The sequence below is a fragment of the Oncorhynchus gorbuscha genome, linkage group LG16 (genome assembly GCF_021184085.1).
Source record: "Oncorhynchus gorbuscha isolate QuinsamMale2020 ecotype Even-year linkage group LG16, OgorEven_v1.0, whole genome shotgun sequence".
In the NCBI taxonomy this organism is placed as follows: domain Eukaryota; kingdom Metazoa; phylum Chordata; class Actinopteri; order Salmoniformes; family Salmonidae; genus Oncorhynchus; species Oncorhynchus gorbuscha.
Window position 1 is genome coordinate 37,558,848 of NC_060188.1, and position 23,532 is coordinate 37,582,379.

Genomic DNA, 23,532 nt, shown 5'->3' on the forward strand with positions numbered 1-23,532 from the left:
GCCGCTCCTAGGTGGTAAGCGTTGGCAACAACACGTCTGGCACGCTGATCCTCAACACGGGGTCCCCTCAGGGGTGTGTGCTTGGTCCGCTACTGTACTCCATGTTCACCCACGACTGCGTGGCCAAACACGACTCCAACACCATCATTAAGTTTGCTGATGACCGACAACGATGTGAAAACCTATAGGGAGGTCAGAGACCTGGCATTATGGTGCCAGGACAACAACCTCTCCCTCCAATGTGAGCAAAACAAAAGGAGCTGATCGTGGACTAAAGGAAAAAGCTGGCCGAAACAGGCCCCCATTAACATCGACGGGCCTGTAGTGGAGCAGGTCGAGAGTTTCAAGTTCCTTGGTGTCCACATCAACAACAAACTATCATGGTCCAAACACACCAATACAGTCATGAAGAGGGCACGACAACATATTTTCCCCCTCAGAACAACAACATCTTTACAGGAAAATGTCACGGGCACTATCTGATGTGTGGAGACATTTCACTGCAGCTCATGTCGAAGGAAAAGCTGTGTACATTTGGAAATACTGTGCCAAATTTTACATTTACATTTAAGTCATTTAGCAGACGCTCTTATCCAGAGCGACTTACAAATTGGTGCATTCACCTTATGACATCCAGTGGAACAGCCACTTTACAATAGTGCATCTAAATCTTTTAAGGGGGAGGGGGGGTGAGAAGGATTACTTTATCCTATCCTAGGTATTCCTTAAAGAGGTGGGGTTTCAGGTGTCTCCGGAAGGTGGTGATTGACTCCGCTGTCCTGGTGTCGTGAGGGAGTTTGTTCCACCATTGGGGGGCCAGAGCAGCGAACAGTTTTGACTGGGCTGAGCGGGAACTGTACTTCCTCAGTGGTTGGGAGGTAAGCAGGCCAGAGGTGGATGAACGCAGTGCCCTTGTTTGGGTGTAGGGCCTGATCAGAGCCTGGAGGTACTGAGGTGCCGTTCCCCTCACAGCTCCGTAGGCAAGCACCATGGTCTTGTAGCGGATGCGAGCTTCAACTGGAAGCCAGTAGAGAGCGGAGGAGCGGGGTGACGTGAGAGAACTTGGGAAGGTTGAACACCAGACGGGCTGCGGCGTTCTGGATGAGTTGTAGGGGTTTAATGGCACAGGCAGGGAGCCCAGCCAACAGCGAGTTGCAGTAATCCAGACGGGAGATGACAAGTGCCTGGATTAGGACCTGCGCCACTTCCTGTGTGAGGCAGGGTCGTACTCTGCGGATGTTGTAGAGCATGAACCTACAGGAACGGGCCACCGCCTTGATGTTAGTTGAGAACGACAGGGTGTTGTCCAGGATCACGCCAAGGTTCTTAGCGCTCTGGGAGGAGGACACAATGGAGTTGTCAACCGTGATGGCGAGATCATGGAACGGGCAGTCCTTCCCCGGGAGGAAGAGCAGCTCCGTCTTGCCGAGGTTCAGCTTGAGGTGGTGATCCGTCATCCACACTGATATGTCTGCCAGACATGCAGAGATGCGATTCGCCACCTGGTCATCAGAAGGGGGAAAGGAGAAGATTAATTGTGTGTCGTCTGCATAGCAATGATAGGAGAGACCATGTGAGGTTATGACAGAGCCAAGTGACTTGGTGTATAGCGAGAATAGGAGAGGGCCTAGAACAGAGCCCTGGGGGACACCAGTGGTGAGAGCGCGTGGTGAGGAGACAGATTCTCGCCACGCCACATGATAGGAGCGACCTGTCAGGTAGGACGCAATCCAAGCGTGGGCCGCGCCGGAGATGCCCAACTCGGAGAGGGTGGAGAGGAGGATCTGATGGTTCACAGTATCGAAGGCAGCCGATAGGTCTAGAAGGATGAGAGCAGAGGAGAGAGAGTTAGCTTTAGCAGTGCGGAGCGCCTCCGTGGTACAGAGAAGAGCAGTCTCAGTTGAATGACTAGTCTTGAAACCTGACTGATTTGGATCATGAAGGTCATTCTGAGAGAGATAGCGGGAGAGCTGGCCAAGGACGGCACGTTCAAGAGTTTTGGAGAGAAAAGAAAGAAGGGATACTGGTCTGTAGTTGTTGACATCGGAGGGATCGAGTGTAGGTTTTTTCAGAAGGGGTGCAACTCTCGCTCTCTTGAAGACGGAAGGGACGTAGCCAGCGGTCAGGGATGAGTTGATGAGCGAGGTGAGGTAAGGGAGAAGGTCTCCGGAAATGGTCTGGAGAAGAGAGGAGGGGATAGGGTCAAGCGGGCAGGTTGTTGGGCGGCCAAATCATATGTGAAGAATGCAACAAAGATGCAGAATCATCTGGCCAAGTGCATAAAGTTCCCTCAGCGCTCACAACAAGCATTATCTGACAAAAGTCCCTCTACTTCTATTCGAGGTGAAAATGATGAATCAGACACCTTATCGATAGCAACTACTCATGGTCCTACTGGAAGTTTTTACTCAATGTATGCAACTGGTTCACCTCTGATGCTCACAGGCAATGTGTATTGGAAGAGATTTATGCATGTTCTTCACCCAGAATACACCCTCCAACCAGACATGATTGATTTACTAATTTGCTGGATGCAGAGTTCAACTGAAGGTCAAGCAAGTCATAGAGAAAGCAGAATATTGCAATCATCTCTGACGGGTGGTCGACTGTCCGTGGGCAAGGAATAATTAACTACATCATCTCCACCCCTCAACCAGTATTCTACAAGAGCACGGACCTTGGTCTGGATGAGGGCAAGGTTCTTGGCAGTCTGGCGAAGTACACTTCCAAGCAAGGGCTTTGGGATGGAGATGCAATATGGCAGTCGTGCCAACATCTCATCAGCCACTTGGTGGAAGGGACTTTTTGCATCTGAGGCTCTTTCCCCTGTTGCCTCCATCCTCCAAATCCCACCAACATCAGCCGCCTAAAAGCGCAACTGGTCCTTGTTTGGGAACATACACACCAAAGCACGCAACAGGCTGACCAATACAAGGATTGAAAGATTGTTGGGAAATTTGAGGCTTTTTGAGCCTGACGAAAAGCCTTACTCAACAAGGTTGGAAAGTGACAGTGAAGATGATCAGACCCTGAGGCCTCAAGGAGGTGGACAATGAGGAGGTCCAGGGAGAAGACATGGAAGCCTGAGAGGAAGACATCCACATCTTTAGTTTCCAGACTAAAGATAATTTTACAGATGTGGAAAATGTTTTTGGGATATGCAATGGATCATTGGGGATTATTCAATATTCCCTTTTGTTGTTCAGTGAAATCCCATGTGATGTCAACTCATTTAATTAAAGTTAAATTCATAACTATATTTTTTATTTAAGATTGGAAGAATTTAATCATTTGCAATTATGTCTACTTATGATAAGGTTTGTTTGTCTCCATATGATAAATATATTCAATGAAAAAAAACATCCACATTTAAATGGTATTAATTGCATACATTCCTGTTAATTCCCACGGAAAGTCTCCACCTCTGAATATTCCCCAAAATGTGCAACCCTAAATGTAGCGTTAAGATTTCCCTTCACTGGAAGTAAGGGGCCTAACCCGAACCATGTAAAACAGCCCCAAAACATTATTCCTCCACCAAACTTTACAGTTGGCACTATGCATTGGGGCAGGTAGCGTTTTTCCTGGCATCCGCCAAACCAAGACTTGTCCGTCAGACTGCCAGATGGTGAACACATCAGAAAACGCATGTCTAATTGAGGCAAGCTTTACACCACTCAAGCCGACGCGTGACAACAAAGTCAAGGTATTGGAGTGGCCATCACAAAGCCCTGACCTCAATCAATAGAATATTTGTGGGCAGATCTGAAAAAGCATGTGCGAGCAAGGAGGCCTACAAACCTGACTCAGTTACATCAGCTCTGTCAGGAGGAATGTGCCAAAATTCACCCAACTTATTGTGGGAAGCTTGTGGAAGGCTACACAAAACGTTTGACCCAAGTTAAACATTTTAAAGGCAATGATACCAAATACTAATTGAGCATATGTAAACTTCTGACCCACTGGGAATGTGATGAAAGAAATAAAAGCTGAAATAAAATCACTCCTATTATTCTGACATTTCACATTCTTAAAATAAAGTGGTGATCCTAACGGACGTCAGGAATTGTGAAAACTGAGTTTAAATGTATTTGGCTAAGGTGTATGTAAACTTGTGACTTCAAATGTAGGTTGTATGGGTATTATGACTCATACTGTGGTACTCTATGCGGTCAGTGCTGAGCACTGATTGTGTGGCAGGACAGACCAGGGTCATTGTCATTAGGAGGCATGCAACAGAAAAATTCAATTGCGTTGCATCTGAAAATGAAAAGGAGTGTTTATTGGACGAAGTCAAGGTAGTCCCACCCTGTTTTTCTTCAGTTTGGTGCCTAATGAACATAACCCTGGTACAGGGATAGAGAGGCCTGAGGCTGAAGCGCCACTGACCTAACAGCAATTTTGGGCCAGTAACAGGAAGGTTGCTGGATTGAATCCCTGAGCTGACAACATAATCTGTCATTCTGGCCTTGTGCAGGAAGACTTGGATGTCGATTAAGGCAGCTCCCCGCACCTCTCTGACTCAGAGGGTTGGGTTAAATGCGGAAGAAATTTCAGTTGGACAACTGACTCGGTATCCCCCTTTCCCTTATGAAAACAACCCTGGGACACATGGCAGCCACTGACTAACCGGACAGCGGGATCATTCTCCAGGAACTCTGTGAGTTTCTGGACGTGTTCGGCCTGGATGGAGCGTCCCAGCAGGGCCTCCGTGTTTGTGTAGATGAGGAAGGCTGACACGACACCCAGGAGCGTTCCCACAGCCAGAGAGCCTAGGCTGTCATACAGCGGGTTACCTGGCACAGGGCACCATGGAAAGAGAGAGTTAGTCTAGGTCTCAAATGGTACCCTATTCACAATATATGCAGACTAAATAAGGAGTTGCGGATTGACTATGGATAGTCAGGTCATCTGCATTTGTAGGCTACATAGGATGATAGTACTGTGTTATATATTTCAGAATACACAGCACTGGTTCACACTGTTGTTACAACATTGGTAATATTAAGTATTTGACTGGTCAGAGAATTCAGACAGCTGGGTTACTGTTTGGGTAACTCGAGAACTCAAGTTATTTAATGTTGTCCCACTGGAGGGGCCCGCGGGTGTGTGAGCACCTGGGAGTAGTGTCGACATATGAGGAAATGAGTAGCGTCTCTGTGTAGGTCTGTGTACCGGTGAGTGAGATGAGGCGCGTGTGTACGTGTACCTGTGTGTGCGTACCTGTGTGTGCGTGCCAGTGCTTGTGCATGCCAGTGCTTGTGCGTGCCAGTCTTGTGCGTGCCAGTGCTCATGCGTGCCTGTGCGTGCGTGCCTGTGCGTGCGTGCCTGTGCGTGCGTGCCTGCGCCTGTACCTGCGCATGCGCCAGTGCTTGCGCGTGCTCCAGTGCTTGCGTACCTGTACGTGGGTACCTGTGCGTGCGTACCTGTGCCTGCGTACCTGTGCGTGCGTACCTGTGCGTGCGTGCGTGCGTGCGCCAGCGCTTGTGCGTGCCAGCGCTTGTGCGTGCGTACCTGTGCGTGCGTACCTGTGCGTGCGTACCTGTGCCTGCGCATGCGTACGTGCTTGTGCGTGCCAGTGCTTGTGCGTGCGTACGTACCTGTGCGTGCGTACCTGTGCGTGCGCCAGCGCTTGTGCGTACCTGTGCGTGCGCCAGCGCTTGTGCGTACCTGTGCGTGCGCCAGCGCTTGTGCGTACCTGTGCGTGCGCCAGCGCTTGTGCGTACCTGTGCGTGCGCCAGCGCTTGTGCGTACCTGTGCGTGCGCCAGCGCTTGTGCGTCAGTGCGTGCGCCAGCGCTTGTGCGTCAGTTCGTGCATCAGCGCTTGTGCGTCAGTTCGTGCGCCAGCGCACCTGGGAGTAGTGTCGACATGTGAGGAAATGAGTAACGTCTATGTGTAGGTGTGTGTACCGGTGAGTGAGATGAGGCACGTGTGCATGTGTACCTGCGCGTGCACCTGTACCTGAGCGTGCACCTGTACCTGCGCGTGCACCTGTACCTGCGCGTGCACCTGTACCTGCGCGTGCACCTGTACCTGCGCGTGCACCTGTACCTGCGCGTGCACCTGTACCTGCGCGTGCACCTGTACCTGCGCGTGCACATGTACCTGCGATACCTGTGGGTGTGTGCGTACCAGTGTGTGTGCCTGCCTGCGTACTCGGAATGGCCGATTTCAAGTTTTCATAACAAAATCTGTATTTTTGGAAACAGGTCGTTTTTTTCTTCCTTTACAACTTTATTTAAGTAGGCAAGTCAGTTAAGAACACATTCTTACTTTCAATGACAGCCTAGGAACGGTGGGTTAACTGCCTTGTTCAGGGCAGAACGACAGATTTGTACCTTGTCAGCTCGGGGATTCGATCTTGCAACCTTTCGGTTACTAGTCCAACGCTCTAAACACCTGCCTTACATTGCACTCCACGAGGAGCCTGCATGGCAGGCTGACTACCTGTTACGCGAGGGCAGCAAGAAGCCATGGTAAGTTGCTAGCTAGCATTAAACTTATCTTGACATAATCACTAGGTAAATACACATGGTTGATATTACTAGTTTATCTAGCATGTCCTGCGTTGCATATAATCGATGCGGTGCCTATTAATATCTCATTGAATCACAGCCTACTTCAACAAACGGTGATGATTCAACAAGCGCATTTGTGAAAAAAAAGCACATTAATTTTTTATAACTAGGGAAATTGTCACTTCTCTTGCATTCCGTGCAACAGAGTCAGAGTAAATGCAGCAGATTGGGCCGCCTGGCTCATTGCGAACTGTGTGAAGTCCATTTATTCCTAACAAAGGAGGTAATTAATTTGCCAGAATTGTACATAATTATGACACAACATTGAAGGTTGTACAATGTAACAGCAATATTTAGACTTAGGGATGCCAACAGCACTTTCCTGCGTTTGCCAGCAGCTCTTCGCAATGCTTCAAGTTTATGACTTCAAGCCTATCAACTCCTGAGATGAGGCTGGTGTAACCGAAGTGAACTGGCTAGCTAGTTAGCGCGCGCTAATAGCGTTTCAAACGTCACTCGCCCTGAGACCTGGAGTAGTTGTTTCCCTTGCTCTGCATGGGTAATGCTGCTTCGAGGGTGGCTGTTGTCGTTGTGTTCCTGGTTCAAGCCCAGGGAGGAGCGAGGAGAGGGACAGGAGCTATACTGTTACACTGGCAATACTAAAGTGCCTATAAGAACATCCAATAGTCAAAGGTTAATAATATAATAATAATAATAATATATGCCATTTAGCAGACACTTTTATCCAAAGCAACTTACAGTCATGTGTGCATACATTCTACGTATGGGTGGTCCCGGGAATCGAACCCACTACCCTGGCATTACAAGCGCCATGCTCTACCAACTGAGCTACAGAAGGACCATGAAATACAAATGGTATAGAGTGAAATAGTCCTATAATTCCTATAATAACTACAACCTAAAACTTCTTACCTGGGAATATTGAAGACTTAAAAAGGAACCACCAGCTTTCATATGTTCTCATGTTCTGAGCAAGGAACTTACATGTTAGCTTTCTTACATAGCACATATTGCACTTTTACTTTCTTCTCCAACACTGTTTTTGCATTATTTAAACCAAATTGAACATGTTTCATTATTTACTTGAGGCCAAATTGATTTTATGTATTATATTAAGTTAAAATAAGTGTTCATTCAGTATTGTTGTAATTGTCATTGTTACAAATACATTTTAAAAATAAAATAAAAATACCTGACCTCTAGTGCGTACCCGCGTGCATGCGTACCTGTGAGCGAGGTGAGCCCCATGCAGCTGGAGGCCATGATCACTCCCAGCACAGCAGCAGAGTCCTCCAGCAGCACCACATTAGTGCTGGGGTCTCGGCTCTGCATTACTGCACATGAAAACATACTGCTTCACTGATCACAATAACTACTGATTTACATACATATTGTAAGGGATGGCATGCAGATAACTTTCTTACAGAAGCATTAACGTAGCAACATGCACTGGAATACATGCTAACAACTACCGTGTAAAATTATTTGGAATTAAGACGGGATTATGTTAAAACTTAGGATGCCTTGGCGCTGGGTAAGTAGTTTGATGCATACCGGTACGTCAAATAAAATAAAAAAAGGTGACAAAATAAATATGCATGGTACAAACCATATTCGTAGAAGGACACTCCTTGCTGGCCTGCACTCTTTTTAATTTCATTAATGGCCACTAGCAGTGTTGCTGAGAGTGAGGGAGAAGAAGCAAAAGGAAACATTGACTTCATGGGTTCCATAGAACAGTCAGTGTCCCTTCCTATTGAACACGTGTACTGCATTATAACCATTTTAACTACAAGTACATATCAGTCCCACCCCTCTCCAGGTCATGTTATTCATATTGACCTATAAGGCAAAACTGATACCAAATCAGAACTCGTACTCTGAGACACTTGATGAATACAGTCCCAGAGGGTGATAGATCGTAACTTCAGACCATAAGATACCTCCTTCTGAGACCAGAGATCCTGCCAAGATGCAGTAAGCCTGCAAGAGACAAAAACACAAACCAACAAATCAAGAGGGACATCGTTCCTAAAGCACAGTTCTATCAACCACTTTAGCAAAAAAACAAGAGGTAACAGTTAATTCAGTCAAAGAGTATGCGAATGTTTGATACTGACAACATTGCAGTCGGACTGTGCAGAGTCAATTGTACAAATCTTGCATCCCAAATAGCTACTTATTTACAGTATGTGATTAAGATGAGCTATTCTGCACGTGGTCATGCCCAAACTGATCCCCCTCAGCAGCAGTAACAATGTGGCCACTCACCCAAAGCAGAGACTCGATTGGCTGTGGGTGCAGCAGTCCCATGATGCCGTGGTACCAAGAGAGACCCGTTCCCATCATGAAAATGCCCACGCCACTGATGACCGAGGCGATGTAGCGCATGTTGGAGAAGCTGTATCTTAAGTCAGAGGAGAAAACATGTTTTATACCAGCACTCACACCCCCCCAGAAGAGACACACACACACACACACACATGTATAATTTAATGGTGGTGTGGTGCTTACGGGTGGACAGCGTAAGGGTTCCGGACAGACTGGCTGATGCCGATTGCAAGAAGAGCCTGCAGGAGAGGGGGATGAGCTGTAAATCAAACCGGCTGCCTTCAAAATATATGTTGTATGACACATTGTTTACAACGACTATCATACAGTACATTCCAGCTCTGGCTTTTAAGACAGTCGACATTTAAACACTTTAGCATTGCAATCAGGGATGGGACCAACTATTAATCAGGGAATTCTAACTCATTGCAATATCAGGGTATGTGATGATATGTGAACTTCTTGGTAGAAAGTGGATTTGGAAAGGGCACGTCTCAATCTATTTCATCCTGAAGTGTGCACTCATTCACTACTTCCCACAAATCTCAAAGCATGGGATTGATTGAGGCATGGGATCATGGGATTTTACACAATATTTTTGATACCAGTCATTACCTTTCAAATCAGCGAAGGCGAGTGAACAAGGGCACACTTTGGGAGGAAGGAGAGATAATTGGGACATAGCCACTGCATCTGACCTGGTTGCAGGTGTCAGCCAGGGAGTGAATGGCCTCTGAGAACATGCTGGCTGATACAGTGTACACCCAAGCCAGGAGCTTGAAGAAGAAATTCAGTCCATTACTGAGGGCAGAGAGAGCAACAGACTCAACCTTAAAACCTATTCGCATCAATCAGAGAGGACAATAAAAGTAGTTGCACATAGGGCGAGTTAAGTTCACGCTCTCTGATGTACAATTCAATGGCCGGTGTTAAAATATAGAACGTTTCGGTTTACTTCCTTTTCTTTGCATGATTGAGCATAATATCCAACTCAATGCATCTACTGATATCAATGACTTGGACTGAGGATGTATCCAGACAGAGTTAAGACCCATACTGTGTCTCTTGTAAATTAACTATACTAAGATCTTCCTGCATGACACAGGGGTTAATGAACAGATAAAGTGGAGTCCCTCATCTGACCATGTCATGCCTGTTAACTCAATAGCTCTAGTCCAATAGACCAACAGTGTCTTTTGTGAGAACCTACCCCTGGCCCTGATCAACTTGTACTGTAAATCACATTTGAATTCCTGGCTGAAGAAATTGTAATTCAACTACAGTAAAATAATTCTGGCATGCATAAGAATAATTACCAGGTTTTTTTTTTGGGGGGGGGGGGGTTCGTGAAGGCCACCTTGACAGTAGGGTATAACAAAAGTAATGAGACACTATTCTGTGAGGGGGAACACAGGACAGGGAAAAGGAGACTTACATGCATATGGCCACCAACACAACCTTCCCCGGCCCTTGTGAAAATGTCGCCCTCTTGCTGCCTGATCGGGGCTACATGACATACGAGAGAGAAAAGATCAGGCCTACTAGAGATAATGTCTTCTATATCAGAATTATGATTTGAGAAAACAATAGGTTAAATTCCATTCTAAATTAATTCAGAAATAAAAATACTTTGGATTAAGACATGAATTGAAAATCCTCAGAATAGAGTCCTACAGAAATATCTACTTCCAGAAAACTTTACAAAAAATAAAAAGTTAAATAATGCAAAAACACTGCCCATCACAGCCCTTCATATACAGTGCCTTCAGAAAGTATTACAGCCCTATTCTAAAATGTATCACATACACACACCCCCCCCCCCCTTCAAATCAACACACAATACCCCATAATGTCAAAGCAAACAGGTTTTTAGAAATGTATGCAAATGTATTATAAATAAAAAACTGAAAAATACCAGAGGCACTGTGTCAATGATCGTTGGTGAGAATGAAACAATTTCATGTTAAATCTATTTGTCTTTACATTTTAGTCATTCAGCAGCTGCTCTTATCCAGAGTACATACATTTTTCAGATTTTGTTGTACTGATCCACAACGGGCATCTAACCCACAATCCTTGCATTGCAAGTGCCATGCTCTACCAAATGAGCCACACGAGACCAGTGATGCAGGGCTGTGTGGGTTAAATAACTCTGCACTGGGTCAAAGGCCACATGAGGGACATTTTGACAGCTCTGGCTTTTGGTAGCAGCCAGCAGGACAAGTAACCACTGTACTGTATCCATTTCTCAATCCATCACACTCAGTCTGGTCAGGAGATCCTGGCTCCCCATCAATTTGGTTGTGGCTAAATATATAGCATGGCTAATATGATAGTAAGATAGAAACGCAACTATCCGCAACTATCCTCAAGATATCCTGGTAGATCTCCATAAATTAACACCACAGAAATTCTGGTCAAAATGTGTAACATGGATATATTTGCACTTTAAATATTAGCTAAGCTTGAAGGCTTTCAACAGGGAACCACATCACATTGCTTCAGGTCACATAGACCCTAAACTCACCTTCGTGTTTCCCCAGAAATCTTTGTACTCCTTTAGCAACTGCTGCTTCTGGAAAATATCTGAAAGACAGTGAAAAGGAGCGAGGAGAAAATTAAAATGGCCATTTCTTATTGGACTAGCCAAGATAATCCGTTCTCTTCCAGTTGTTACCCAATAAATAGGACCCACGGGCTACATGTCAATATGTAAAATCACTTCAACACAGCTTAGGCTGGGTTACAAAAAGAAAAACGCACATACTAAACAGAGCTAGTATAGACGTTCTGCACATGCAGGGTAGAGGATACCTACTTTCTTCATACTCCCTCTCCTCCACTTTCCTGAGTTTCTGCTCTCTGTCAAGGGCTTCAGGACTTCCCCACACATCTAGAGCTCTGGAAGTCAGATTGAAATAACATGTTTTTATCATATACAAGATGGTCTACCTATTAGCATCACATTGGCTTAAGGTTGCTAATGTGCCATCAACTGTAAGGTGCAGGATTCCAACAATTAATTCATTTTGGTGCTGTAAAGACTTGCTTTTTATGACATGATGTTACTGGTCGTAAGGAATATAAAATGTACTAACTTGACTTCCACATCTGATCGCAGAAATACAGTGAAAGCCTCGGTGTCGTCGTGCGGGCTACGTCGACGGATCTTCCTTAGCTGCTCCAGGTCACTGAGGTCACACGAGAGAGAAAAAAAAGAGAGAAAAGTCAGAAATAGCGAGCGAGACAGAAAGAGAGACGGACAGACAGGGCTAGAGTACATTAAATCAAATTTCATTCGTCACATACACAAATTCAAACGAGTGTTTCAAGGCCCAAGCAGTGGTCCTGACTCAGCCAAACAGCTCCTGACTATCCACCAAGGTCGGCGCAGCGTGACGGACTATGCCATCCAGTTCCGCACAGTGGCAGCAGCGAGTGGCTGGAACAACGAGGCGCTCACGGTGTGCTTTCTGAAAGGCCTTTCCGACACTATCCAAGATGAACTGGCCACTCGGGAACCACCGGACAATCTTGAGTCCCTGATCAAGTTGGCCTCACGCATTGACCAGCGTCTGAGAGAGAGAGAGAGAGAACTCAACCGTAGACCTCTAGCCCCTATCAGTCCCAGCTCCGAGTCCCCACCTTTATCCTCGCTGGCTCCACCGGAACCCATGCAGATTGGACGCATCTCCCAGGCTGAGAGAGACCGCCGGATGAGGGAGCGACGCTGTCTATATTGCGGCAAACCGTTTCCGTTCCACGTGTCCCGGGCTCCAGGGAAATGCTCTGTCCCGTACAGACCGGGGGGAACTGTAACGGGAAACATTACCTCCTCCCATCCGTCCAACTCCCGTCTGCTCATTCCAGTCACCCTTTCCTGGGACAACCACAAGCTTCACCTTCAAGCCTTGGTAGACTCTGGAGCCGCAGGTAACTTCATGGATGGTGTCTGGGCGAAGGAGAATGGCGTTCCCTTTGAACCTCTAAGTGACCCCATGAGGGTTACTACATTGGATGGAAGCCCTTTGGGATCTGGACTTGTCACTCATGTCACTACCTCCTTGCGACTTTCAGTTTCACAACACCAGGAATTGATGAACTTTCATTTGATCTCCTGTTCCGAGTTCCCTCTCGTCCTTGGATACCCCTGGCTTCATAGCCATAACCCTCACATCGACTGGTCTGTGGGCACTATCAAGCAGTGGGGTCCTACGTGCCAAGCTACTTGTATTTTCCCGAATTCCCCGAGTTCTACTCACAAGTCTTTAGAATCCATCGGTATTTAGCAAACAGAGGGCCACCATGCTACCACCCCATAGACCTTATGATTGCCCCATCGAACTGTTTCCGGGCACTTGCCCTCCCAGGGGTCAGATCTTTTCTCTATCTCCACCCGAACGAGCTGCTATGGATACCTACATCAAGGACGCTCTGGAAGCAGGCCTCATGCGTCCATCCACCTCCCCGGCGGGAGCAGGGTTTTTCTTTGTGGCCAAGAAAGACGGTGGATTACGTCCTTGCATCGACTACCGGGGACTCAATGCCATAACCGTCCGTAACCGTTACCCGCTACCCCTTATGGCCACAGCCTTCGAGCTGCTCCAGGAAGCAGTTGTTTTCACTAAGCTTGACCTGCGGAACGCATACCATCTTGTGCGGATCAGACCTGGTGACGAGTGGAAGACCGCTTTCAACACGCCTACTGGTCACTATGAATACTTGGTGATGCCCTTCGGCCTGACCAACGCCCCAGCGGTGTTCCAAGCGCTCATAAACGATGTGCTTAGGGATATGCTTAACATATTTGTGTTCGTTTACTTGGATGACATCCTCATCTTTTCGAGCTCTCTTCAAGAACACACTAAGCATGTCAGACAAGTACTCAAACGCCTCCTAGACAGCCATCTGTACGTTAAGCCGGAAAAATGTGAATTCCATTCATCCCGAGTACAATTCCTGGGATTTGTAGTGGAACCCGGTCGAGTCCAAATGGACCCCAGGAAGGTAGGGGCGGTAGCGGATTGGCCCACCCCCAAATCCGTTAACCTGTTAAGCTTACCCCCTACTTTTTCGAACATTCTGTTAAAAATCTCGCAACATTTCAGCACCCTGCTACTCATGCCAGGAATATAGTATATGCATATGATCAGACATTTATAAAACTGGTTAAATCACGGCTGTGGCTTTAACATAACGTGCGTTTCATTGAAAAGTGCAGGAAAATCTGATCACTGAAAGTGGAAAAATATATCCATCCGCCGCTTCAACCCATTGTTATGGGCGAAATACATTAAATATGGCTGAGGTTGCAGTACCTACAGCTTCCACACGATGTCAACAGTCTTGTCATTTGCCTAGGATTTGTTTCTTGGTCAAACGAACAAGAGACAGCCCATTTCTTCCCATCTCCGACCGGATATTTTGGTTGAGAAATCGACGGACAGTATTTCAAGATGGATCCCTATAGAAAACACTACGTCTTGTGATTAATTTGATCGCTTATTAACGTTTACTAATACCTAAAGTTGCATTACAAAAGTATTTCGAAGTGTTTTGTGAAAGTTTATCGTCGACTTTTTGAATTTTAAAAAATGACGTTACGTTATGAAACACTATTTTTTTTCATTTATCACAGTCTACATAGAACAATATCTAGGCTATATATGGACCGATTTAATCGAAAAAAGACCCAATAGTGATTATGGGACATCTAGGAGTGCCAACAAAGAAGATGGTCAAAGGTAATGAATGTTTTATATTTTATTGTGCGGTTTGTGTAGCGCCGAATATGCTAATTATTTTGTTTACGTCCCCTGCGGGTCTTTTGTGGTGTTACATGCTATCAGATAATAGCTTCTCATGCTTTCGCCGAAAAGCATTTTAAAAATCTGACTTGTTGCCTGGATTCACAACGAGTGTAGCTTTAATTCAATACCCTGCATGTGTATTTTAATGAATGTTTGAGTTTTAACTAATACTATTAGCATTTAGCGTAGCGCATTTGCATTTCCAGAGCTCTAGATGGGACGCCTGCGTGCCAGGTAGAAGCAAGAGGTTAAGGAAGTTCAGCGTTTCCTGGGCTTCACTAACTTTTACCGCAAGTTCATGAAGAACTTCAGCTTGGTGGCAGCCCCTCTCTCAGCTTTAACCAAGGGTGGCAATGCAAGGTTTTTGTGGGGAAGAGAAGCTGAGACGGCCTTCCAAGGACTCAAGCAGCGCATCCTCTCTGCTCCCATCCTGATACTACCGACTACGGATGAACCGTTTGTGGTGGAGGTAGACGCCTCAGAGGTTGGTGTTGGAGCTGTCCTGTCTCAGAGGGGTGAAGACAAGAAGCTTCATCCATGCGCTTTCTTCTCACACCGGCTTACCCCGGCTGAGAGGAACTACGATGTGGGGGATCGTGAACTCCTAGCGGTTAAGATGGCATTGAAGGAATGGAGACACTGGCTCGAGGGGGCTTCTCACCCGTTTCAAGTGCTTACGGACCACAAAAATCTGGAGTATATCCAGCAGGCGAAGCGGTTGAACTCTAGACAAGCTAGATGGTCTCTTTTCTTCAATCGATTCCAGTTTATCCTCACCTATCGGCCCGGGTCGAAGAATCTCAAACCGGATGCCCTGTCCCGAGTCTACACTCCTGCCATTCGAGATGACACGGACATGCCTGTCCTTCCTGCTGCTAAGATCGTGGCTCCGATCTCGTGGCAAGTTGAGGATACCGTGAGACGAGCTCAAGCTATTGAACCGGACCCGAAAGGAGGTCCTGCCAATCGGTTGTTTGTCCCCAAGGCAGTGAGGACTCAGGTCCTTCTGTGGGGGCACTCCTCTCGCCTCACCTGTCACCCGGGCGTAGGTCGCACCTTGGAGTTCATCCAGCGTAAGTTCTGGTGGCCTACCATAAGAGAAGACGTTGCCACTTTCGTCAATGCCTGCCCCGTGTGCTGCCAGGGCAAATCTTCTCACCTCCGCCCTCAAGGACTCCTTCACCCTTTACCTGTTCCCCACAGACCCTGGTCCCATATCTCGTTGGACTTCATTACTGGCCTTCCTCCATCCCATGGCAATACTACTATCCTAGTCATTATCGACAGGTTTTCAAAGGCGGCCAGGTTCGTCCCTCTGACTAAGTTACCTTCTGCCAAGGAAACGGCTGAGTTGATAATTAATCATGTGTTCCGAGTCTTTGGCATTCCTCAAGATATGGTTTCTGACAGAGGTCCCCAGTTCGCCTCTAGGTTTTGGAAGGCCTTCTGCCAACTCATGGGGGCTTCTGCCAGTCTATCTTCAGGGTACCATCCGGAGTCCAACGGCCAAACTGAGAGGATGAATCAAGAGCTGGAAACCACCCTCCGATGTATGACTCGCAACAACCCGTCCACATGGTGGTCCTTCATTGTTTGGGCCGAATACGCGCACAACACCTTGTGCTCCTCCTCCACTGGTATGTCTCCGCACGAGTGTCAGTTTGGCTATGCCCCTCCATTGTTCCCGGACCAGGAGGCAGAAGTGCCTTGATGTTCGTCAGACGCTGTCGGCTTATGTGGAGGAAGACCCGTCTTAATCTTATGCGTTCCTCACAGAGGTACCAACAACAAGCCAACAGACGTCGCCGTCCCGGGCCTACCCTGCGCCCCGGCCAGAGAGTCTGGCCTTCCACAAGAGACTTACCACTACGGGTGGAGTCTCGCAAGCTGTCCCAAAAATACATCGGTCCGTTTAAGGTTGCCAGGAGAGTTAACCCAGTTTCTTATCGCCTACACTTACCCAGATCCCTTAAGATTAATCCCACGTTTCACATTTCCTTATTAAAACCTGTTGTTTTTTCTCCCCTTGTCCCGGCAGACAGACCTCCCCCTCCGCCTCGTGTCATTGGAGGCCAGCCGGCTTATACCGTCCATCGGATACTGGATTCCCGCCGGGTCCTGGCAGTATCTGGTGGACTGGGAAGGCTACGGTCCCGAGGAGCGCTCCTGGGTTCCTGCCAAAGACATACTGGACCCTGACCTCATTCGTCAGTTCAGGGCCCTCCACCCTGAGAGAGCTGGTAGGAACGTCAGGAGCCATTCCTAGGGGGGGGATTCTGTCAGGATTTGGCCAGGGTTGTTCCGGTTTTTGGTCACTAGATGCCCCCATTGTGCCTTTTGACCTTTTGTTTTTCCCCTGATTGTATTTAAACCCTTTGTTTTCCTCTGTTCTTTGCTCTGTGTTTGTATGTTAGCACCCAGCCCTAGTACTCTGAGAACTCTTGTTGTTCCCGGTGGACTCTCTTGTGGAATTCTGTTTTTTGTTCTTGTTTGTTTGTTTTTTGAGTATCTTTTGAGGCTTTTTGTGCTTTACCTTCCACCTTGTGGATTTACCTTTTTTGTCTTGGAGGATTACCTTTGTTCTTGTAGGATTCCTTTTGAGGTTGTGGAGTTACATGTTTTCCTGAAGAACTTCACTTTTTACTTCATTAAATACACCGTCTCAAGTACTGCTGTGTCTGCCTCATCTTCTGGGTTCTGCCGACTATTCGTGGCTCAGTTGGTTAAGTGACTGTTTCTCACTCCGGAGACCCGGGTTCGTAACCGGGTCCTGACAAGTCCAAGCTGTGTCTTCCAATGATGGCGACTGCTGTCGGCATCCAAAGATGATCTAACCTGAATAAACGCTTGGAGGTATGGATGACAGAAGTGGTTTAGTCTAGGATGATATGGACATCACTTATTATTGATATCCACCTAACGTTAGCGCATTGATGTGAATCACACTGGTGCTCTCTAATTTAGCTATTAGTTGATGATTGTGGCTGTTGTGGATGGCTGTTCACAAATCTGAATGTGTATTTGAACCCAATAATGGTTGAATTCAAGAAGCTGAAACCAGTGGACAGCCAGTGAAAAATGCACTCTTGCAACAGCAGCACAGTGTGGAGCCAAGCCTGTTGAACACAAGTGGGGATTTTTTTCTTCAGTATTGCTCAAAGAATGCCATTCCATTTAATTTAATTTTACCTTTATTTAACTAGGCAAGTCAGTTAAGAACAAATTCTTATTTTCAATGACGGCCTAGGAACAGTGGGTTAACTGCCTGTTCAGGGGTAGAACAACATATTTGTACCTTGTCAGCTCAGGGGTTTGAACTTGCAACCTTCCGGTTACTAGTCCAACGCTCTAACCACTAGGTTACCCTGCCACCCCCATGAGTTCAGCATGTATTTTTCAACTCAAATCAATGAGCCAAATCAATCCTCCATAAACAACAGTAGGGCTGGCTAATAAGTCCTTAGTTTTGGGGTCATGCTGAGGTAAAACTATTTGGCTAAGATCAATGGTATAATATTTATTGGAATGACTGGAATTCTGATACATCTTCCCATTAAAAACCAAAGTCTAATTTAAATTGTATTTCAGTCGTGACCAAAATATTTGAGAATGACAAACATTAATTTTCACAAAGTCTGCTGCCTCAGTTTGTATGATGGCAATTTGCATATACTCCAGAATGTTATGAAGAGTGATCAGATGAATTGCAATTAATTGCAAAGTCCCTCATTGCCATGCAAATGAACTGAATCCCCCAAAAACATTTCCACTGCTTTTCAACCCTGCCACAAAAGGACCAGCTGACATCATGTCAGTGACACTCTCATTAACAAAGGTGTGAGTGTTGACGAGGACAAGGCTGGAGATCATTCTGATGCTGATTGAGTTGGAATAACAGACTGGAAACTTCAAAAGGAGGGTGGTGCTTGGAATCATTGTTCTTCCTCTGTCAACCATGGTTACCTGCAAGGAAACATGTGCCGTCATCACTGCTTTGCACAAAAGGGCTTCACAGGCAAGGATATTGCTGCCAGTAAGATTGCACCTAAATCATCCATTTATCAGATCATTAAGCACTTCAAGGAGAGCGGTTCAATTGTTGTGAAGAAGGCTTCAGGGCGCCCAAGAAGGTCCAGCAAGCGCCAGGACCGTCTCCTAAAGTTGATTCAGCTGCAGGATCAGGGCACCACCAGTACAGAGCTTGCTCAGGAATGGCCGCAGGCAGGTGTGAGTGCATCTGCACGCACGGTGAGGCGAAGACTTTTGGAGGATGGCCTGGTGTCAAGAAGGGCAGCAAAGAAGCCACTTCTCTCCAGGAAAAACATCAGGGACAGACTGATATTCTGCAAACGGTACAGGGATTGGACTGCTGAGGACAGGGGTAAAATAATTTTCTCTGATGAATCCCCTTTCCGATTGTTTGGGGCATCCGGAAAAAAACTTGTCCGGAGAAGACAAGGTGAGCGCTACCATCAGTCCTATGTCAACAGTAAAGCATCCTGAGAACTTTCATGTTTGGGGTTGCTTCTCAGCCAAGGGAGTGGTCTCACTCACAATTTTGCCTAAGAACACAGCCATGAATAAAGAAATGGTACCAACACATCCTCCGAGAGCCAGTTCTCCCAACAATCCAGGAACAGTTTGGTGACAAACAATGCATTTTCCAGCATGATGGAGCAACTTTGCAAAAGTGATAATTAAGTGGCCCGGGGAACAAAACATAGATATTTTGGGTCCATGGCCAGGAAACTCCCCAGACCTTAATCCCATTGAGAACAAAAGGCAGGTGGACAAACACAAACCCACAAATTTGGACAAATTCCCAAGCATTGATTATTGAAGAATGGGCTGCCATCAGTCAGGATGTGGCCCAGAAGTTAATTGACAGCATGCCAGGGCAGATTGCAGAAGTCTTGAAAAAGTAGGGTCAACACTGCAAATATTGACTCTTGCATCAACTTCATACAATTGTCAAAAGCCTTTGACGCGTATGAAATGCTTGTAATTATACTTCAGTATTCCATAGTAACATCTGACAAAATTATCTAGACACTGAGGCAGCAAACTTTGTGGAATTTAATATTTGTGTCATTCAACTTTTGGCCACGACTGTAGAAAGCGATAGGTTAGAAAAAGCCTACATAACCAACCCTGAAAGTAAAATTTAACATCCACATATGGCCAGCTATGTAAACTTTAACATTGATTTATCCTGCATTAAAAACTGGGTGGTTCGAGCCCTGAATGCTGATTGGCTGACAGCCGTGGTACATCAGACCGTATGAAAAACATTTATTTTTACATTGGTAATAGCAATAAGGCACCTCTGGTGTTTGTGCTATATGGCCAATATATCACAGCTAAGGGCTGTATCTATGAACATCCCTTAGCCGTGGTACATTGGCCATATACCACACCCCCTCGTGCATTATTGCTTAAATAGATTAAATTGGTAACATTCATTTTTCTCTTCTTCTAATACCTCTTATTGTTAAAGTAATCCAGAAGTAATGGAACGTAATCCGATTTCGTTACAGAGTTTGGGTAACCCGAAAGTTAAGTAACTGATTACAATGACAGATAACTAGTAAAATATTACATTTAGAAAGTAACCTACCCAAACCTGTTAAGGGGTTAGGGTCAAGCATGTTTTAAAAAATGAAATATAATGAGTACAAGAACAAAGACTAATAGAGATACTTTTCAATCCTTTTATGACAATGTAGCAATGCTTCAAGGACAGACACTTATCTGTTCTTATGACACCTGAACATAATACTGGGGTGCATTATTAGCAGGAACAATAGAAAAACGTTTTGCAAACAGATTTACACCTGTTTGGTTCCTGGTGAATACACATGTACATATTGCCAAAACAGGACAAGTAATTGCCATTACCTGGAGAGTCTGAGGGTTGTGCAACCCCAGCTAGCACCTTCTCCACAGCAGGCGGACTGTCGGGTCCTTGTGGAGGGCCATCCTTACTGCTGCGTGAGGTAGAATAGTACTGGACATGGCTGGTTGCTAGATTGGCTACACGGAAGTCAGGGAGGCTGAACCACGGATTGTGCATCCCTCCAATCTGCCACCCTGTGGTGAAATGTGCGTTAGTCTGTTTTAGCTATTTGGGCCACTACACCCAAACTATGGACTGACAAAGAGCGTGATGCATTAAACAAAAGCATTGACCTGAACATGTGAGCTTCACCGTCGCATGTTTGGGTAATCCTGTGGGGTCGTTGTGACAGTGGGGTTCTGTGCTGCTGATAGACCCTGCAGAAGACTTGCCATGGTCTCTGTGCCAGGCCGGGGAACATCCTCCCGATTGCGGGGCTTCGTAGAGCAATGCCTGAACTTGCTGTTTGAGTGATAACAATCACTGTCAGTTAGTATCGGTTGACGTAGGAAAAACATAGCTAGCTAGCCATCTACGCTAAGTTAACAAGATACAAAACCGACTATCCTCCCAAATAAATCATAATACAACTAACGTTACCATCTAGAACGCTCGCTGAACCTGAACGTTACCATCTAGAACGTTCACTGAACCTGCCTGTATCTAGCTAACGTTAGCTAATAATGCCGCATCACATCAGCTAGCTAGTTCCAAGTTGGCTGACCGGCTAATATAGTTAGCAAACTAGTTGTCTAACGTTTGCTAGGTTAGAAGGATGAGGTTCAAATGGAATTGCAACGAAAGCGCCCTGTTAACCTGGTCAATGTTGTTATGACAGTAACGTTACCATCAATAAATGAAACGGGGGGACAATTACCTTGCTAATTAACTCGATACTGGCAAGCCAGACAAAGCCTCCGGCGCCGGACAGTGAGGCCAAACGGGTGTGGAATACCTTGGTAACGTTAGTTACTGTAGTTAGCTAGCTTACGTTAGCCTGCTGGCACATGCTATATAAAGCGTCACCCTACGTATACATTCATTATGCGTTTGTTTTAGATGGCAGATAGGCGGTTTATACATGGTTATTTATTTCAAGGAGGCCTTACCTTTCTTGTGTGATATTTGCTCCGCATATCTCAGTCCATTTGAGTTCTGTTAACCCGCTAACGTTAGTTAAGATAACCACTGTGGCCGTAAATAACTTCACTGAGACAAACGCAGCGTTCACGACAATTGTGAACTCGGAAAAAAACGAGCTATTTTTTAACTGTCAACCAACTCAGAATTCCAAGTTAAACTTCACATCATGACGTAGTGATCTTCAGGTTGTAAAGTCAGAGTTCTAAAAATATGCCAGGTTTCGGATTTGGAATTCCAAGTTGGATGACCGTTCAAATACATTTTTGCCAGTCGAAACTCATTTTCCCAGTTTCCAGTTTCCAGTTGTTTGAAACGCTGCGTTCGTCTCAGTGAAGTTATTTACGGCCACAGTGGTTATCTTAACTAACGTTAGCAGCTTTGCACACTCTTGTCATTCTCTTAACCAGCTTCATGAGTCACCTGGAATGCATTTCAATTAACAGGTGTGCAAAGTTAACAGCTCAAATAAGCAAAGAGAAACAACAGTCCATCATTACTTTAAGACATGAAGGTCAGTCAATGCGGAAAATGTCAAAAACGTTGAAAGTTTCTTCAAGTGAAGTCGCAAAAACCACCAAATGCTATGATGACCGCCACAGGAAAGGAAGAGCCAGTTACCTCTGCTGCAGAGGATGAGTTCATTAGAGTTTACCAGCCTCAGAAATTGCAGCCCAAATAAATACAGCCCAAATAAAAGTAACTGACACATCTCAATATCAACTGTTCAGAGGAGACTGTGTGAATCAGGCCTTCATGGTCGAATTGCTGCTTGGGCCAAGAAACACGAGCAATGGACATTAGACCAGTGGAAATCTGTCCTTTGGTCTGATGAGTCCAAATTGGAGATTTTTGGTTCCAACCGCCGTGTCTTTCTGAGACGCAGAGTAGGTGAACAAATTATCTCCACGTGTGTGGTTCCCACCGTGAAACATGGAGGAGGAGGTGTGATGGTGTGGGGGTGCTTTGCTGCTGACACTGTCTGTGATTTATTTAGAATTCAAGGAACACTTAACCACAGCATTCTGCAGCGATACGCCATCCCATCTGGTTTGCTCTTAGTGGGACTATCATTTGTTTTTTTAACAGGACAATGACTCAAAACACACCTCCAGACTGTGAAAGGGCTATTTGACCAAGGAGAGTGATGGAGTGCTGCATCAGATGACCTGACCTCAACCCAATTAATTTGAAGGTGGGCTTTCCCTGTTGACTGGAGTGATCTTCATGCCCTGAGCAATGCAGCTGCATGACTGGGACAAGAATTTGGCCCTGGCATTTTATCAGCACCAGCCCACATTAATATGTGCGCCCAGTGACTGGCAAGACATGGTCCTCCTCCTCTTTTTTTAATCAGCTCATGTTTAAAACAAATATAATTTGTAAAATCACCACTGGAGATAACTCACTACTATGACTGTTTCTCTGCTCTAGCCATTTTGTTTGCCTCCCTTTTTTGCTGTCTATCTGTTTCAATATATTCTCTGCTGTCCCTCCGTCCTTCTTCTTGTTCTCTGTCTGTCTACCTGCTTAAGCCTTAAGGGTTCTACGCAGTCTATGCAAACAAACAAAGAGGATGGAGATCAGTTTTCATCACTTTCCAAAAATTCAGCTGCACAATGTATGTAGAACTACATAGAGAGCAATGCAAATGGACCTTAGTGCCTGTCATATGTGTTCCCCTTAACTTCTTGAGACTAGGGGGCAGTATTTTGATGTTTGGATGAAAAACATGTCCAAATGAAACTGCCTTTCTCAGGGCCAGAAGCTAGAATATGCATATAATTGGCAGATTAGGATAGAAAACACTCTAAA

The 23,532-nt window shown here is 45.9% G+C and overlaps 1 protein-coding gene across 1 annotated transcript; it reads right to left on the minus strand.

Annotated features, from left to right (window-relative positions):
- Nucleotides 1-4,302: 4,302 nt before the first annotated feature.
- LOC123999759 (zinc transporter 9-like) lies at nucleotides 4,303-20,660 on the minus strand. Its single transcript, XM_046305786.1, has 12 exons — nucleotides 20,617-20,660; nucleotides 11,970-12,062; nucleotides 11,690-11,772; nucleotides 11,399-11,457; nucleotides 10,307-10,377; nucleotides 9,570-9,672; nucleotides 9,055-9,110; nucleotides 8,812-8,947; nucleotides 8,484-8,523; nucleotides 8,150-8,221; nucleotides 7,767-7,874; nucleotides 4,303-4,796 (listed from the first exon to the last, which is right to left on the minus strand). Exons 1-12 carry the CDS (start codon nucleotides 20,658-20,660, stop codon nucleotides 4,495-4,497), a joined length of 1,167 nt encoding a protein of 388 aa, XP_046161742.1. The 3' UTR covers nucleotides 4,303-4,494.
- Between the last annotated feature and the right edge of the window lie 2,872 nt (nucleotides 20,661-23,532).

Coding starts and splice junctions, on each gene's coding strand:
- LOC123999759 (XM_046305786.1), bottom strand. CDS start 20,660: ATGGCCCTCCACAAGGACCCGACAGTCCGCCTGCTGTGGAGAAG. Junction 11,773..11,969: donor CGATCAGATGTGGAAGTCAA/GTTAGTACATTT, acceptor TCTGACTTCCAG/AGCTCTAGATGTGTGGGGAA. Junction 11,458..11,689: donor GGAGAGGGAGTATGAAGAAA/GTAGGTATCCTC, acceptor ACTGTCTTTCAG/ATATTTTCCAGAAGCAGCAG.